Consider the following 19,313-nt stretch of genomic DNA (forward strand, 5'->3'; position numbering starts at 1 on the left):
AAGTTCTGATTTCTAAGCAACATATAGCCGTGCTAATAGGCTCGGGTGTGGTAATGTTAGTCTGATAACTGCTCTGCCACAACTTCAGTTTCTCACAAACAAAACTTTTAAATAGACTTCCATAAAGAAAGTTGCTCAGGTATTATTATATAGACTCCTAGCATTAGTGGAATGGAAAAAACTTTAACCATGTAGTTTTAACTCCTAACCCTAACCATTGGTGGGTAGGAGCGAAGTAGGAAAACTAATTAATCGTGGAAGTAGAACAGTGAAGGAATTGTGAAAACGATTGCGCACATTGGGATTCAACGCATTAATGCTTGAATGCCAACAGGTTTGATTTCACACACCCACCTCTCTTCACCCCTCCATGGCATTTTGTCCTGTTCAAGAGCGGCAACTGTTGAGATCATCACATCTCAACGGTCAGCAGTGTCACATTGTGTTGCACAGACAGCAGTCAGAATCACATTCCCTTTGCTTCTTTTTAAAAGATAACTTAATTTTTTATTCACAAGCAAATGGAAATCTGTCTATTGTAAGGTTAACATTTTTGGTTTTTCATCCAATATTGTAGTGACTGGCGGTCCATGCAATTGACCATTCGAGCAGATTTCCAGGGTGTCCAAAGAAGTATTCCCAATAACTGTATTGATTACACTGGCCGGTGAATTCAAATTAGATCCTATCGAAATAGTTAGATAAATCAATATGCAATTAGATGCAAATATTTGTAGTTTTGTCCTATTCTTGAACAAAAACTTCCTGATTGGGGATTTCTTAATAACTCCAATGTAATCACATAGAGTAATTAACTGCAGCAGAGTAGAAGCTATGTATTTGCGAAGTTCTTTATCAGCAAATCACATATTGTTCTTCTGCTCCTCATCTGCTCCTGATAAAACCAGCATTTATGCTGCCTCTACCATAAGGGAAATCAGGCTGCTTCAATTTAAGTCGATTTGGGATTTAGAAGAGGATTCTTTCAAATGGCCTCAATAAGTTTTTGCCAAGTGTCTTTTATGAATCAAACAGAGGCACAGTGTCTTAAATGATTGATGAATCAAAAAGAAACATGTATGTGACAGTGACTCAGAGTTTATTCTAATGTAGGACATCCATCCAGTACAGCCGGTTTGTTCTGAAAATCCATTTACCGATCATTTAAGTCTTTTCACTTGATTTGTGAACAGTATGTACAATCTTTTCAGATACAAGAAAAGGAAAGATAATTTCTTTTAAAAGAAGATTATCAGTTATTGTCAGATATCCTGGTGCTGGTTGAGCAATTCCAGCCCAGGATCTCCTCAATAAAGCCATCCTGTAAAACCTGAAATTTTCTGTATTTGAACAACTCATTTACTTTTCTGCTTCACCCTGCTTCCTTTGTAGAACTTTAGCAGTCTTTACTGATGGAAATGAAAAGGCTCTGGGTGTTTCTTTCTGCATTTCAGCTTGTTCAGTGTCAGCAATGGGATGGCTTGAGTTTTTTTAGACTCTGTTTTAAAGCTCATCTTTACTAATAATATCTATACTGTTTGGCGGTCATAACTTTTACCAGTCTATCATTACATCCCCTAAAAAGCTATGGGGGGAAGTTTAGCTTGTAATTGGTCCTCTCGGATTTTCCATTCCCACAAAATCACACTCTTCTTGTAAATAAAATTCAAGGCTGCAGAACATTCCACGAAGCATTTCCATTAAATTTTTTATAATGGCAGGAAGAGGGGAAACAGACTCTTAGCACACGTGTAACTACGCACCAACTCACAGCTCCTTCTCCTGTGCCCTTTATCACCTTTTCTTAGCACTTTGTTTCGAAATTTCCTTCCTGTCAGGTTTTCCTTTCACAGGAGAGTGTATCCTTCTCAGCAGCAGCACAACAATGCCGTGCTTCATTTCTGCTCTCCGAGATCTGAGACCACTGGAGCCAATAGGCTGCTAGGCACATGCTAAAGCCATTAGCTAGTGGATGATGGTGGTTAGCCACAGAGGCATCACAAACTAACCATCTCACTACGTGCATAATGAAACCAAGGGAAGGAATGGAGTACTGTATCAGCTCTTTGCGTGTCTGTGCATTCACATCTGCGTTGAAATGTGGCACGCTGCCTGTCCAACCAGTGTGCCGCCAGACGCTAGTCATGCAACAAGCCTTCCTATACGGGGAATGTGTTTCATATGCCTTGTTCGGATGTGAAAATATCATGTCATATTGCTGTGAAATTAAACAAAATCCACAACCAACTGCTCCGTCTGATAGATCTCAGCCATGCTTGAAGAGAGTTTTTATATTAGACACATCCCATTTGGCCTCTCAAAGCTGAGCTCAGACAGTTTAATGGAGGACTTTGCAGCTGTAGAATTACTAAATTACACTTACTATCTTAAAATTAATTAACTGGGATTTTTATCTATATTTGCATGACTTACTTGGTATAAGTGAAACCGTTGTTAGAGCAATTCTTGTGAAATGAATGAGAAGCTTCTTTAAAAAACTGTTTCGCAACATCAGTAAGAGAGGTTGCCCTAAAGGATTATGATTGATTAAACTCTGGATTTGTTTTATTCTATTAACCCAGTTGACACTATTATGATATACAACAAAAGCTATTTATTGGAACCTGCTTCAGTTTGTTTATTTCTTTTATTTTTTAGCACTTGTGGGCAACACAACAATCTTCCAGACAATGTTGTCCAGCTGCTTTGTGCTTTATGTCCTTTAAAATCAGAACCAAAGAGATATCCGTGTCACCAGGGAAGGAACTTCAACAGGCTCTGTTTGGGTCCTTCAGGGTTGCTGTTTCTATGGAGCAGCTGACAGCTGCATACTTCACACTTGATGACAGCACTTAGTTTGAGTGTTGCTCCCCTGATTTCCAGCTTTTTTTTCTTTCTCTCCCTGACCAGAGTCTGTCGAAATGAAGGGAAAGACACACAAAACACCTTAAAAGTGTTCCCTTTTATGAGTCTTTGCTGCATTTCAGTTGGTGGATCGTCGGTCAATGACATGTACAGTATCATTTCCGTGGCGCTTATTTGTGAAACAGTGAGTCCCAGTAAGCTGGATTCTGTTTGATCAGGGCAGAGTCCCTTCACTAATCCGCTAAAGCCACACACACACAAAAACTGTGATTAAAAAACAGATGTGTAGGTCTCGCCAAAAAGATTAAATAGTCTGGATATATCATATAGGAGCAAACTGACATAACACTCAGATTGCACATTTGCACGTACTTGCGTGTCACTTTTGGTGAGGTTTTATTTGTCGTAAAAGTTTAATCATTACAACATGTGTTTGTATGTACAGTATGTAAGCACACTGAATAATCCAGTGCTCTGTATCCAGAGCAGTTATTATTAGAATGCAATGATGTAATGCCCACCTGGGTTTTCATGTCTTTAATCACATCCTGTGGGAGCAAACGGCTTGATCTTTGATCCATATTTTAATTACAGCTGCAGGACACAGGTAGGATTAGGAAGAGTACATTTTCCTTGTCTTTTTAGTGGCTTTTTAATGACTCTGAGCTTAAGTGCAAATCTCTGTGTCCTGCATTTCAGTGCCATTGAACAGGTGGGAAGTGATTTTATCTGGAGCTGATGAGCTAAATGGGTGCAGTGAAATCATGGAGGAAGAGGAGAAAAAGCAATAGGAAGAGAAAGGGGAGCGAGGCAGGGGAAGAGAAAGGGGTGCTACTTGAGTGATTATTATGGCCCTCCCTGCATTACATCACTGAGATGTTTCAGCACTGATGGCATCGTCAGGCTGGAGAGGAGGGTTAGATCTCAGGATGATGTCATTAATAGCCAATCAGGAAGCTTGGGGACCGGCAGAATCTGGCCATGTCCTAAGGCTGAAATTGTAGGATCTTTGAAAATGTCTTTTCCTTTTCTCGAATCATGTAGCCCTTTTGTCTTGTGCGCTTCTTCTGAGGCTATTTTTAGATTTGTGGCTGTGGAAGACACTGCTTCTGCCAATGCCACATAGCAAAAGGTAACAGCAGCTGACTCTAAACACTAAAGAGGATATCTGAATATAGCCACAATGGAATACGTGTTGAACAAATTCAGTAACTCATGAAGGCTCTGCTTTTTTCCTGTCCACATACTGTAAATAGATCACTGCCTTCTTGAGGAAGACTTTCCAAATCTATTATCTGTAATCTGTGTACCTAAATTTAAATGATAAATAAATGAATAATTATTCACTTATTTATAAATCCAGCATACAGAAGGTAAAGTCAGCTTTCCTTATGAATTAAGACATTGCTGGGTGGTAAAACCCAGCAAATACTGGTTAAAAATCTGCCTTTCTTTTACTCTGTTTCGATCTCCACCAAGTCCTGAGTTAAATATGTGTCTCTGTAGGTGTCAGATATTATCCTGAGTCCACTACCAAACTGTTTATTTCCTCTGTTATCGACCACTCTGAAGGAGTCTCCCTCACTGTAAACAGACAGCATCTAGAAGCAGAGAGAAAGGAGAGAAACTAAAGCTTTCCTTAAAAGTGAGGGATGATTGCCTTGGGTGTTAATTCTCCGCACTCAAGTGGTGTAACACTTCTGTAGTTATTTCATCCTTTTTAAATCTGCTTTTAACAATGGAGTTTCTTTAGAGTGGCTTTAGAAATCATTCAACGTTTTCCTGAAATAATTAGCTTATTAAGTTCTTAACCTTGCCCTTTGTGACTTCTTAGGGCTTACATAGTAACCTGCTGTTCAATTAGAGCTCTGTGCCACAGATGAGTGTAATCAGGTAATTTAATATTGTGTCAAATTAGGTTTAAAGTACAAATTCCTTCCTCCGTTGGGGAAAAAACCTATAAACCCTGTAAGAGTCAGAGGCAGCTTTTTTTTTTAAATGAAATCAGTCACATTATGTCCACTCTTCTCTCATCTATACTCCCATGACCTGGTCCCTCCTCGTGTATTGTTGCCCCGTTGTGGTATAACTATTAAACTTTGCAGGAACTCGCTTTTTGTCCTCCTTTGCCATGGGAAAGCTACAACATTTAAGCAGTAAAGCTTCTATCCTTTCTTTTCTTTCTCCCCCTCAAAGTTAGTCACCAGCATTCTTGTGATCCCATTAAGAAACGTCTGCCGTCGGTAAGCGAAACTGCTACATCACATCACAAGGACTCACTTTTTTTTTTTTTACATAAACCAATGAGGATATCAACTTACTATTTTTGTGTATGGGCATGCTTTTTTTTTCTACAACTAGACAAAATGTCTCTCTGAATAGGTCTGGCCAAGCTGGTCAACATTCACAAACCCTCTGCTCCACAGAGCCCTAAACTTGGCCCACTTATCCCACTGGCTGACGCAAATATACATCAATTCAAGAGCACACAGTCATAAACACACATCACAAGGGCAGCACACTGCAGGTTTCACAGATAAAGACAAGGACAGAGGCTGTAGTGTTCTCAGGATCTGAGTGCCCCCCCCTCCATGGGGCCTATTTCATATCCCACCACCACCTGCATCACTTATCAGCCCCAGCAGCACTCACTTCTCCAACTCTCCAAAGCGGGACCTTATTCAGCCATTCCACTTCATCTTCTGCCCTGCACATACAGACCAAGATCCTTGGTTTTGTCAACTTGGTGAATATAAATTAGATTTGACCGGCCTGGGTGGTCAATTTTAAAACAATATTACACTCACTAAATCTTCTGTTTGACAAATGCTGAATTGCATTCTGTATTCTTGAATCGTCAGTTAGTAATAACCTTTAAGGTGACAAAGATTACTCTGTGCTGGCATGCCGAGTCAAGAGGAGAGGAAAAGATATGAGGTGCAGCAGGGAAAGTGAGGAACACATGATTGACTGGCTGCAAAGTCTGGGTCTTAAGCTGCTTATCAAAATGAGGCGAGTCAGTTGCAGAGCAATCACTTTTTAATAAACTTGTGAGAGCTGGCATACTGAAATGCATATTTAAATGGAAGCCGTGTGCAGGCTGACAGCATAGTTAGCTCACGCCAGTAAGGATGAAAAGTTACTTTAATTTGGTCCTGACTGTAATATTAACATCATCTGTCTTAAAATCTTTCTGATTGCGTCTAAGTATCTGAAGAACATCTTTTCCCAAATGTTTTGAACCTTAAGGAAACAGTAGCTCATATTCACTGTGCATGTACAGTTTGTGCATGTGTTGGCTTTTTCTAGTTATGTTTGATGAGTGCCTTTCTGCTGTGTTCACATTTGTGAACTTGTTGAAGAATACACTTAAGAGAAAATATGAGATACGTTATCAACGTGCACACAGATTCACAATAGAGTGGCTGTGGATTTTGGCCTTTATTTTTTTTTCTATTTTTTTCATGAAGTTCCTCTTGTGTTTATTAGGCAATGTTCTCCAGACCTATAGTCTGCACTACTCTGCGGGCAGATCTGATATCTACCACAACATTATTATGACATGGCCAGAGCTCAGCAGAGATGGTGTCTCCCTTGAATTTCTATTGAATCCCATGCGGGTACAGGATTCGAGGATTAGTTCTTTATAAAATATTGATATTTATAAAAAATGAAGCATGAAGCTTATTGTGTTCAGTTTAGACAGGTGGTGGTTGGTGCAGCCATTTTCTTGTGTTTTCTCGTTCATGAATTGTGTTATCTACTACTGTAAGTGGTAGTTCTGATCTTTAAATCTTTATTTTAGCTTCTTCTTTCCTCTTACTAGTTAGTTCAAGGTCTGTTGAAGTCATTGGTCTTGAAAAGAAAGAAGAAATCCTAAACCGATAATACAGAGATAAAATCTGCTAAACTTTTCAATTGCTGTCCAGCTCTTTCACACTTGAAAGGATGCAGATTGTAAAGAAAAAGTTTTCACAGGCAGGAGAAGAAGGAGAAAATGTACCCGCTCTGGCTCCTTGGGTGGATGTCCTCCTCCCAGTTGCAGCTGTTCTTAGCATCTCTCCATGCCTCCCCCCTCAGGACACCACTAACCCAGCAACGGTTGTCAAGGGAAACCAGCAGACATCTGAGCCGATGGCTAGGTTGACATACACCTACTCTGGCCATGACTTAATGAAGTGTGCACACTGATAGAGTTTACTGGCAAACATATACACACTCACCACTGCGCACACAGGCACACTAACAAACACGCCGGTCCATTAAGCAGCACTCAGTGTCTTAGTTAATAAATGACAGAGGAAATATTGAAGAGCCTGTTCCTTTGTGCATGACTGAGGAGTTACGCAAACACACTATCCTTTTATTTTCTCTTTCACATGCTCACACAAACACACACAAATTTCCTCTTGATTATTGCACAACACGACTGGAGCATGTTCAACAGCACCCCCTGGTGTGGGTAGAATGCAGGGCTTTGCAAAAAAAAACAGAAACGTGTTTGGTAGAGAAAAGGCAGTAGCTGGAATGCTGCTTTGGACTGATCAGGTGCTGATGTGTGTCAGACAGGGCAGCAGACAGACATGCGGTTTGTGCTGATGAATAGAGCTGGCTAATAAACAAAGCTGTTTTCTTTTAGTTGTCCTGAGGACTGCTCTGCCAGCGGTTCATCTCTTATCTCCTCTCTGCTTGTTTATTTTGTTGATTTAACAATGCATGAGAGAGACAGAACTGGGGAAACAAAATGACTAATGTGCAAGAGTGTAATTGTCTTTGATCAGGACTGAGGTATTGTTTACTTTTACAGGAAACGTAGAACAACCTTTTTTAGCAGCTTACATAGAGTTGAACTTCATTGAAGTTGTAGTCCATCCAGTAGGCGGGCTATTAACTTTGCTCTTCATTTAAAGACCTACAAGTCACACCCACTCACGATGAGCTATTCCACTTGGTGGCACTAAGCAGAAAAATCAATTCCTATACTCAATTTGGGCTCGGTTGCAATAAAGAGTTTTACTTAAATGTTCTTGGCAATGCTTGTATAATAAATATGTCACCAATTTTTTTTTCCTAAGTCATTCAGTTCTGCTCTTCTGTTGCTGTTTTGACTGCTACTTATTCCCAGTTCTGACACCCATATGCACACACTACACCGCATGTCTGTAACTCATCTTTTTGCCCACTGCCTGTTTATGCATTTTTGTCAGAGCCAAATGTCTGGAAGGCTTCTGTTTTCGATCACCCACACTCACACACAGTCTGTATATATCCTTGCACTAACAAATGTATCTTAATTGAAAGGTGAATTGCACTCACCGTTTGTCCCACATAGCTCTGGGTGTCTGCAAGTTTGAGTTGAGACAGATGTTGTGGTGGTTTCAGCTAGGAGGTGGGGACCAATGGTCATTACCAGCAGCATGGTAGCTGGAAGATGCTTCATTAGGCAAGAAATAGGGGACTATGCAAAAATACAAAAAAAAAAAGGGAAATGTAGTTATTTGCTGAGGAATCAAAGATGAGGACAGCTGGAATCACAGTGACTTTTTCAAAGCCACTAATGAGATTTCATTTGTCAGATCCATGCACAGTAAAACTCATATGGTGTTTGTTTTAGTCATCATATATATCTCTCTCTCTATATATATATATATATATAGCCAGAGAGAAGACTGTAGGGAAGCACTGTTATTGTTTACGATTGGACACAATGTGACAGTGAAAATGTCTCAAATGTACCCTGCAGCTGTGGGTCAACACTTTCTCAGAAAACAGGGGCACAGTGGACTGAACGTGTGACTCAACCAATCACATAGGAAAACAAAAATGCCTGTACAGTGCAGCAAAGAGAAAAACATTTCTAACAGAAAACAGCGATTTTATTTCATTTTCATCAATGATTTGCAAACATTAAATTCATGAGGTCGAGCTCTGTTTGATGATAGCAGAAACTGCAGTCGGAAAAAAATGTGAACAGCCTTTTGTTCTCGATGTGTCATGATATCTTGACCTGAAACTGATGTAGATCGCTGAAAGTGCCACTCATCGTGAGATGGAAAGATTTATTTTCCCTGTAAACCTTGGTTATCACTGAGTTCTATAGGTGGACAGTTGTGTTTTTTCCCCCCATTGAGCCATAGTATATACTAGAGGTGAACTACCTCCTAATTATCAAAGGGATCTATTTGCTCCCTGTCCCATTGTCATTTATCACTGACATTTTCCTATTGTGTAAAAAATGCAAATGTGTTGAGAAGTCTGAAAACTTTAGCTTTATAACTTGTACTTGAAAAGGTTGAAACAGATACTTTGATAGGAAGTCAGATAATTCCTGAGTTTGAGTCATAGTGCACAAATGTGTTTCTTCCGTTGAGTTTGAAAAATGTTGCCGAGCTGCATTGTATTATATCACTTGCATCATCAGAAACGTATCTATCAGATCAGCAATCAGTGAGTTCCTGCAGGCCACCTCCACAGACGCTCACATTAAACCCTCTTCTGTAGTCTGGCAGTTGCAGTGTGCAGCGCTGACTGTGGGCGGAAGAAAGTAATGTGATAAGTGAAGGGCATGGAATCAGGTGGTCTCTGACACAAGAAGGAAGGCTGATAAAAGAACAAAGGGTCTTTAAGCACAAGATGCAGAGGAGTGGGAAAATCTGGTTACAGTTTATGCAAGCCTCTTTGTAACTTTGAGGAAGTAAGAATTAGATTATTCGTGTACTTTATTTGTGTACTTTTAAATAATTTATTTCAAGATTTTTTTTTTGTTTATTTGTCATAAATCAAGAATTTGCTGCCATGCTCGTAGCTTTTCTTTGGTCAGTTCAGTCAGGTCAGCCACAGCATGCTAAAAAAGTGGCATTAACCACTGGTTTGCAGACTAACTCAAGTTTAGTACTTGACTATCAGCATTTTAGTTTTTGGGAGGCAGAAGTGATCGTGTTTGCATGAGAAAGGAGGAGCATGAAGTTGCTTACTGATAACTGTGCCCATTAGCTAGCCTGCTTCAAAAAGTGCAACTATAAGACAGGATTTAAATGGAATTGATGCTTAAATACTCGAAGGCTGGTGAGCCTGTTGTTTGGAATTGTTGTAACAATCAGTCAGAAGATCAAACACGAGATTAGTTATGTGATTCCATTGCAAACTACTACAAACTACTACAACAAAGCAAAGGACCCAGCATTCAATTTGACAATATAAAACGTCACCCCAACTAAAGTGAATAACAAGCAAAGCTCATTAACATTTGAAGCACAAATGTGTGAATCCAGACTAATTTGTGAAACTTTTGTTATTAGCAGCTACTTGCCGTCCCTTCACTGATCAAAGAAATTGCGAGAACATGCACAATGTAAAAGTCTGTAAAAAAGTGTGGATTTTTCACCCACAGAAAACATTGTACCTGAACTGCTTGAAAGCTTCATCGATGCAGGCATTTCTTCCCACACTTGTCTATAAAGATAATGCCTATCTGTTGGCTTGCTTGGCACATTTAGAATAAAGAATAAGCAGCTGCCAGGCGCTCTGCCATTATTGACCAATCAAAGCAAACTTAACCTTTTTGGGATCAGGGGGCCTTATGGAGACATTTCGGGCAGAGGGGGGAAAAGATGCTTCAGCAATGTACAATGCAAGACTGACAATACTTCTTTTTTTTTTAACACGACAGCATGTAAACCAATTAAATGCCCAAAATAAAAAAAATAACCAGCAAACTGACAATTACTTACTAAGAAAAATGGATATGCGAATCCTATGACCAAAGAGCAACGATTAATTGAAACAGATTAAAAATAAGCTACACCTGTCTGTGAAAAAAAAAAAACATTGCCTGGTCCACAACACTAACAAACAATAAGAAAAGAACAGCCATGAGTCGAAACACTATTCCACCTGAGGGAAACTCACCAGTCAATGAAAATCCTGTCCTATCTCCTTCAATAACTTATTAATCACTTCCATCAACGCATGGGCATGGAATTCTAGACAGTTACATCAGATTAATGTTTCTTTGTGGCCCAAAATCTGCTTCATCTTGAAATTATTATTTTTTTAAACAGCCCCCGATATTAGTATACCACGAAAGAACTTGAGGTCTTATAGTCTAATACAGTCTAATAGTCTTGTTGAAACGAATATTACAGCAGTATTAGAAGCTTGATTTATTTTTATCACATTTGAATAAGATGTTTTGTGTATGTGGCTCACTTCCTGTTGATTTGATGATCTGTTCATATAGATCATTTGATATTTCAACTCTGATAACTTTTACATGATAAAGATTCTGTCACAGTCAAAAGGGGACAACGCTTCTATGTGTATCACTATTCATGGCTTGAGGGTATTGCCATGTGAGCCCTGCTTTTATAGCACACAACAGGGCTTTGTATCTCACTGCATAGTTATGGGACAGTAATAGTAGGGGAGAGTTGGCGTGTGCACACTGATGCATTCCTCCATAAGTAAGAGACGGACAGAAAGTAACTGCAAACAGCAGGAGGCCCTTCAGCTTGTAAACCTGGTGTTCACAAGCAAATGCTTCTTGTTGTCTTTCAGCTGAAAGGGGCCATCGTTTACTCAACGCTGGCAGCTGTGATAGAGAAAATGACATTTTTGAGCCGTTGGTGCCATTGATACAATTCACATGGAGGTCCCTTGTGACACTCCTGAAGAAGGAGGTAATTTATGGCCTGGAATGCTGACAGTAAAAAGCAAAGCAGGGCAGGTTGTTTGGACCATAGAATGTAATTGTTGGTTTGGAGGAGTTGCTTAGATTATGGGTTTGGTTTCAGGAAGACTGACCTGTTGGTTGGCTGGGATGATGTATGTGTCATTGGCAGGACAGAGGAACTTGACACATAAACACTGACACCACTACTGCTGCCATTTAAGTCCTTTAGTTCTTTGTGTTAACTTAGGATTGCAATTTTTTTTTGCAATTATCTAACCCCAGTGCTTTCAGATTTATACAAAAAGCAAAGTTTGTCACAGGTTAAATATTCTGTACTCTGTAACCATGTTTATTATTGAAGGACAGGATTTTTATGAAATGATTGAGCACCAAAAATACGCAAAGAATCACACACTTTCACACAAGTCCTAAAGTTAGATTGATGAAACCTAATTAGATACCACAAATGATTAAATCTTTCCATTTTTTTACTGATGAAAATGATTAGATTTTATTGGTCAGGGGAAAAAGCATGTGAGCTTTTACACTAACCAGTTGTTAGGTAAAATCAGTGTAATTATTATCAGTGGGTGCTGTTTTATATAAAGAAGAAAGACCTATCAAAGTCAGATTTCCTCAGCTAAACCTTTAAGCACCACTTTCAGTAATCATACAGAGAAAGAGCATTATAGAGTGCAATATGAACAATATCACATCAGCTTAAAAGTACGACTAAATGACGTGATCCCCAATGGTCTGCTAATTCTCTTCCCAAGTGTTTGAGCATGTGTGAGAGTGAAAGAAGCAAACTTATGACTCCATATGTTCGACATTACATGTCAGCGTCTGCATTGTGTTTGCTCATGCACTCACCCCACCAGTTTTAATTACATGGATCACAAACTTGGCCATTGATCCCCTCACGCTTTCTTGTTAAAATAGGCCACTTTGCGCCTTCCTCTCGTACATTCAGATCGGGTCCCTTACATCAGCAGCTGCAAAGACGTTAACTCAGGCACAGATGCAACACTTTCGCCTCCTTTAAAAACACATATTTAAAGCCAGCTAGCATTTTTTTCTGACTCAGGCAAACAGGACAGTGCCGTTCTCCCTAAGCCCAGAAACACAAGTAAATACAAGGCTTAAGTGGTTGCTGTAAGGTTCCTGATTTAAAAAACCAACAATGCCTGCAGGACTGGCACTTGTCGTCTTCTGTCTTGTTGATCAGATGACTCGATCGCTTTTTAGCTGGCTACACATGCTGAGAGCAGTTTGGCTGTGGCTCAGAAGTAGGTTATGACATATTTGGATGCATGCAAATGTCTGTAGGGCCCCTCACTGGAGACGGAGAGCTAAACAAGAGACAACTTCCAGACAAAGTCTTGATAAGGAGCAGACGAAGTGTATATGAAAGTGTGTGTATGTGTGTGTCAGGCAGTTTGACACCTGTTAGCCTCAGGGTTTATGAGTATTTCTGGTCTGTATCTTTTAACAGCGTCCCATATTTTCTCTTTTTTTTGCACATCTACTTTCATTCAATGACCACTCTGAAGCAGCAGTAGCACTTTTAGCCTGTGGGTGAGGGTCTAGTCGCTCAGTGTCCTGGAATGCAGTTGACTTTCTAAATCCCCACAAGTCTATCCTGGGGCTGTGGGGCAGGGCCTATCTCAGGCCCTCTTTTCCATGTGAGCTACGTCTGGAATCTCTAAGCAAGCAGTTAGCTGATTCTCCCAGCCTGGCTTTTTCACCAGCGTTGTGTGTGTCAGTTCAAAAGAGCAATGGAAGAAGAAATTGCAGATGAAGACAAAGATTGCTCACTTGGGGAAGGTAATGAGCTTTGTGACATGCCGCCCGAAAATTAATTCTCATCCTTTAGAGGTTTGAGTGTGTTCTGTCTGCTGAGTGCAATTTAGTTAGCAGTGGGGATACTGTGTTTGGGAGTTAAAAATAGGACTGGAAGTACATCAGACCTGCTGCGGCTCTAAACTTGGGTAGTGTGGGGGTTTTGGTTGGTGACGCAGCACCACTTAATGTTTCTCAAAAGCGATACCTGCTTTTTGGGTTTACTGATCAAAACATTTTGTGAAAACAAAATAGATAAGAAAGAAAAAATTTAGTCAATTGCACACGGGAGCAAAATGTGGCTATGCAGGCGTTCAGCTTTTGCAGGAGTTATATCCACTGTTACCTTAACATCAGATCCAATTTATGTTTGACTGCAAGACAAGAGATGCATTTTTCATCTGTGGCACACTGTGCCCTTTCAAGCCTTCAAAAATGTACTGTTTTATTAAACAACTCACAAAACAGTAGCAAATCAATGGAAATTTACACCTCAGCTGTTGAAGAGCTGAACTCTGCAAGAGGTCTTCTATTTTCTGACATTACCCACTGAAAGGTACACATTAAAACTTTCAATACCTGCCCACAAAACAAACGATGAGCCTTATCGCTTTTTCATCCCGTTTTTACACTCGAACAGCCCTCCTTCTTGATTTCCCTTTTTTCCTCTCTTCTTCTCTCTCCTCCTCTCAAATCTCCCTGCTTTCACTTTGATTGATCTTCACAGTGCTCAAGATTGTGATTGATTCAGAAAAGATTATAAAGGTGAACTGGTAAACTTTCCGTTTTCCAGTTGGACACATGCTTAATGACACATATTTTTTTGCTACCATGCTATGGAAAAGCTTACATTAACTGGAAAAAAGAGAAACAAAGTTTGCATTTACAGTACAAAAAATAACCTTTTGAATATAGGCTTTAAATTGTGCGTAGTCATGGTACATTAAGAGGATTGCATTTATTAGGTAAGCAGTAGCACTTTTGTTTTGTTTCTTTTATCTTAGATGGTTTATTGGCCTTGACATGCCCTCCTCTTGAATTGTGAGATAATAACAAACATGTACGCACTAGCTGTTGATGTCAAAACATACATTCATGCAAAAAAGTAACTACACACAATGGAAATTCTTAACTTTTGAACATGCAAACGTTCAACCCTCTTTGATACGGTGCCCTTTGTCTGATGTCAGCTCGTCAATCACTGCTCTCTGCTCAGTGTGTGAGATGTTTTCTTCAGTGTATTGTCCATTTCTATGTGTGATTCAGATCTTGGCTCTGACTTGCTAAATCAGGTTCTCTTCATTTCTTCTTTTAGAGCCATCCCTTGGTAGAATTGTTAGTGTGCTCTGGAACATTATCCTCTAAAAAGATCCACATCCAGTTCAACTTCAACTTTAACTGACGGATGGTTCTACATTGTAGATATTTAGATTCAGGTTAGGGCAACTGCTTCTTTTACTTAACTATGATTGTCAGAAATGTAGCCTAAACGTCTGCCCTGTGGCAACACAACAAAGCCCAGTTTATTTGCTTTAAACCAATGAATGGAAACATAACTAACTTAGATTTATTTTTTTTGTTTGTTTTTTCACTTTCCAAAAAACTTCCTTTGCTAGCGAATGGAAATGCAGCTAATGAAACAACGCCAAACCTTTGGTCTGCATCTACCAACTCTATCTTTTATTCATCTTTCCAGAGCCCTTTATTTGCTTTGTCTCTACATTCTCTGCCAAACAGTGGCTTAGCTCAAATGTTCTTTTTGGACAGCAAATGCTTTTTCCAGGCACACCTCCCATGCAAGTCAAATCTGTACAAATGTTTGCAAACGCTTGAACTTTTACACCAACCACTAAAATAGTTACCTGCAGATCCTTCGATTGGATTTTGGGATTGATTTCTTTTTGCACAAAAGGTTTCCCTATTTGACTGCTGGGATAGGCTCCAGCCCACCCGCTACCCGATTAACGGATTGACGGTATAGAAAATGGATGGATGGATGGTTTCCCTATTTGTTCTGGGTTTTCTGGGATGCCAGTTGTGGATGAAGTTATTTATTTCAAATTATTTGGAGATTTTTTTAAATCCTACACTAGACTCATAGGGATCTAACCTTCTATTTCATAAAATATTGGCATGTTGGCGCCCTTCAATACAAAGATGACATTAGGTCCTCAATGTCAGAGGTTTAAATTATGTTCCACTTGTCATTATTTAAAAAAGTATAAAGTTTTTGTGCTTAATTTTTTGTATGCCTATGAGCACGTTACATTTATCTTAACCTCTCGTCTTTGTGTCTCCTCTGCCCCCCACAGAGCAAAACAAAAGCAACCTGAAAGTAACCTCATCAGAGGACGCTGAGCACGTAAGTCGCAGACAGGCCTCCCCAAATGGGACGTCTCCCTCAAAAGGGGACGCCAAAGGCAGCCGTACCGTCCCTCGAAGGCACACATTAGGAGGAGCCCGCAGCTCCAAAGAGATCCTGGCTATGCAGCCATCAGATATGGACAAGAAGAGGGAGGCCTTCCTGGAGCACCTGAAGCAGAAATACCCCCACCATGCCTCAGCGATCATGGGACACCAGGAAAGGCTGAGGGAGCAGGTCAGTGAGTTCAGGAAATTCATTGGTTAAGCTCACATTGTGACTTAAGAGACACTGGAGTAAAAGTATATGAAATACGAACTTTAAACATGTATTATCAATATTTGTTACACGTTCAGCAGTTTTTTTGTAGGCCACAGCTTTAGGTTTCCTGGCCCAACTATTTATTTTCCCTTAACCTCATATCCTGCAGAATTAATCTGTGCGTTAGCAGCTGATTAAGTTAGTAGCTCCCTTGTGAACATAGTTTTTTTCTGCTATATTATCGATCGAGGTTAGAAGCTATTGCTGTATCATCTCTACAACTAAACAAATGATCGGAAGGACTCAGTTGACCCGTTTTTAACAGACTGATGTTATAACTGCACTTTGGATTAACAAGGCAGATAGAGATCTCAATTATTCAGATTCCAAGTTTCCAGAGAAAAAGTCTGAAAATTATATAAAGCCTGGTTTATTGTTTCATCATTGTTGACACGTTAAAATCTGAGATGCTCACAGGGGTGGGGCTTTTAGATCTATTGTTTATCACTCCGTGAAATCAAATTTCACTATGATTTCTGGGAATAAAATGTTGTATAAATCAGGCTGTCAATTATGTATGAGTAAACCCCTCTGTGAAAACCTTCAGAATATTAGTAAGAATAGATTTATAGGGGGGTGCTGCTAAAGTGAAGATTTCTTGCTCAGTTTTAAATATGAAATATTTAAATTCAATATGAGACATGATTTCACTGAAAATGCGATGATCTGTAAATACATCCAAAAGTTTAAAAAAGTTGATTTATAGATATCTTCTTTCAACTTTTCTCACAGTTGCACAGTGCTTGAAGAAAATTATGATCTTTCCTGTTGCAGTATGACTGCATTTGGCATCTGAAAATTCATAGAAGATGCATACATCGATTAACTATAAAACTACTGTGACTACTGTGACATTTAGCTATGTGCTTTTGCCCAGTCTAAAAATTACAGTAATTTTTACTTTTCTTTGTGGACTGCAGTGAAACGGCAAAGCTATTCCCCCCCTCTTTTTGCCGCAGGTTGAGTTATTTCTTATAAATCTGCCTGTCATGTTTTCCCTCCCACAGCTGCAGTCAAACGGTGAACTATGAGGGAGTAGAAAACATGCAAACCACAAACAGTTTGAATTGGCCAATTTCTGCTGTTTTAATCACTCTTATTTGACTTGCTTATAGCTTCAGGCAGGCTTGTATATTCTAGGCGACAGAGTGATGTATAACCCATATATTTCCCAGTGTTGTTTTGGAGCTTTTAGAGGTTATAAATTGTTGCTGTGCCTTTAAGCTTTCTGAAGTCAACAGCGAGGGCAACACAGATGGAGTCTCCAGGTGGACATTTTGCTCACCTGGTCATTGTCTCGTGTGTTTGCTCTGGGTCAGAGGAGACAAAAGGGAAGAGCAAACTGGCTTTGTATCCAAAACAATTGAGTTAATGGAGAGACTGGCACCAAGCCATAAGGGAGCTCCAGGCAATTGTATAAGGCATTGTACAAGAGGGATTTTGCATTCAGTTTTCAGACCAGCATGCAGAGTAAACCTTTTTCATGAGGCGGTGCTTCTGTTCACTGCACTGATCCTGAACTCTGTAGTTTTGCATATGCAGCCTAATATGAGTCAGGATGTATCATGGTAGATGGTGAGCTGGTTTGTTTACCTGTGACCAAGTCTAATTAATTTTTTTTCTTTCATTTATTAAAACACTGATGTATGTATACAAATGAAAAACGGAGGGAAGAAGACTTTATGCTGAGGTTTAGGTAGTTGTCAGACAGGTATGATCAGCTCTGGGGTGGAGTCAGAGTCTTGACTCATGATGTCACTGCTGGAGGGGCTCAGTTTACGTGTAGGTGCCTGTAGGAGCAGAGTGCCTCTGTGAGAGCTGCTTGTGTGTGCAGGAGCGCTCTGCACAGCGGGCTATGGACCTGACGGTCGTCTATAGGCATGGCTCTCTTTTCGTGAAACTCGCGGAGGAATAAAAGAAAAAAACAGAAACTTTTTACGCAGACTGGAATACATGTGTCACATCGGCGCCAGTTGTTCCGATCGGAAGCATTAAAGGTAGGATATATCGAAAAAGGCTTTGCGATAAGTGCATTTCCACCTATTTAAAACAGCCCTGTGTGTCATTGCGAGTTGCCAGCTACTGCACCGATGCGCGGATTGTTGCGCTTTGGAGAGAGTAAATCACCCCTTGGAGTTTTTTAAGAACCACGGCGCCCAGCAGCGCTATCAGGTGCTGCAAGTTTCCAAGAGGCGAATGTTGCGTGTCGTGGGAGTTTAACAGGAACCCAAAACAAGTCAGAAAACTTTCCAACCGCAACTGATGTTTTCTCTTCACTGATAATTAGATCGACGCCTCGAGGTAGCCTGTGGTAACTCATCCAAAGGGCGCAATCACCTGCATCGCCCCATAATGTTAAGGGAAGGGCACGCGTGTCGTTTTATATGCAAAACAAATTATCTATAGTGATTGTATTAGTTTCTTCTTTTTTAACCATACTGCATGCTGTGTTTTGCACGAAAGTCATGGTATAGTTATGACAGTTATAGACAGTAATAGATAGGTTGGGACACGTCTGGCTGCTGTTGTTACCTCACGATTCTCTCAAAGGCACCAAGAAGAGTTAAAGGAAACTTTTTTCTTCTTCAAGTATTTTTTCAATTATATCATATTCTTTTATTTTATTTAACTTATTGTATTAAGATTCAGTATTTAAAATGTGTAGTGGAGAGTTTTTTTTCTGAGCAAAACCTGTTGGTTCATGATGCTTTGTCAATTTTCTTGACTTTGTCTTAACATCTAATTCTTATTGCAATCAGAAGTGTAAATGTGGGACTTGTCTTGGTGATGACATTGCCTGTAATATGCCGAGGAATGCTGTGTTTTTTTTTCCTTCTGATTTTGCAAGTATTTACAAGGGCAACTGATTGCTTGCCATCAAGTTAACTTAATTTTGTTGTGTTTCTGAACTATTATCCAAAATATGATTTGGGCCATTCAAGGCTCATAGAGAATTGTCTGGAACCAGCTGTACTCAGGGCAGCTGATTTTCAGACAATGCTTAAATATTGGTAGAGCTACTGTAAAAAAAATACAATTAAAATCATGAACTTTTACATCCTGCCAGGCTCTCCCTGCTGAGCTGCTTCAGCTCCGAGATGAGATGAGAGATGCGGTGATGTGTTGGTGCTGACTGTCAGTTCATGAGACCTGACACTTTTAACTGATTTTGGAATGAAGCAACTCGTATGTTATTCTGATGTGTGGGATGAGACTTGAGTGGTGATGGCTCTTGAATTTTTCATGTCAAAC

At 39.8% G+C, this 19,313-nt stretch overlaps 1 protein-coding gene across 4 annotated transcripts in view; it reads left to right on the forward strand.

Annotated features, from left to right (window-relative positions):
- LOC140284923 (sickle tail protein homolog) overlaps nt 1-19,313 on the forward strand; it is a 113,330-nt gene that overhangs the window by 51,349 nt on the left and 42,668 nt on the right. For all 4 annotated transcript variants that reach the window (XM_072378957.1, XM_072378955.1, XM_072378958.1 and 1 more), the window contains exon 2: nt 15,691-15,977. In XM_072378957.1, the coding sequence (XP_072235058.1) occupies nt 15,691-15,977 (287 nt within the window). The remainder of the gene's footprint in view (nt 1-15,690; nt 15,978-19,313) is intronic.

This window comes from Leuresthes tenuis, unplaced genomic scaffold (genome assembly GCF_036924035.1).
Source record: "Leuresthes tenuis unplaced genomic scaffold, fLeuTen1.0.hap1 SCAF_24, whole genome shotgun sequence".
In the NCBI taxonomy this organism is placed as follows: Eukaryota; Metazoa; Chordata; class Actinopteri; order Atheriniformes; family Atherinopsidae; genus Leuresthes; species Leuresthes tenuis.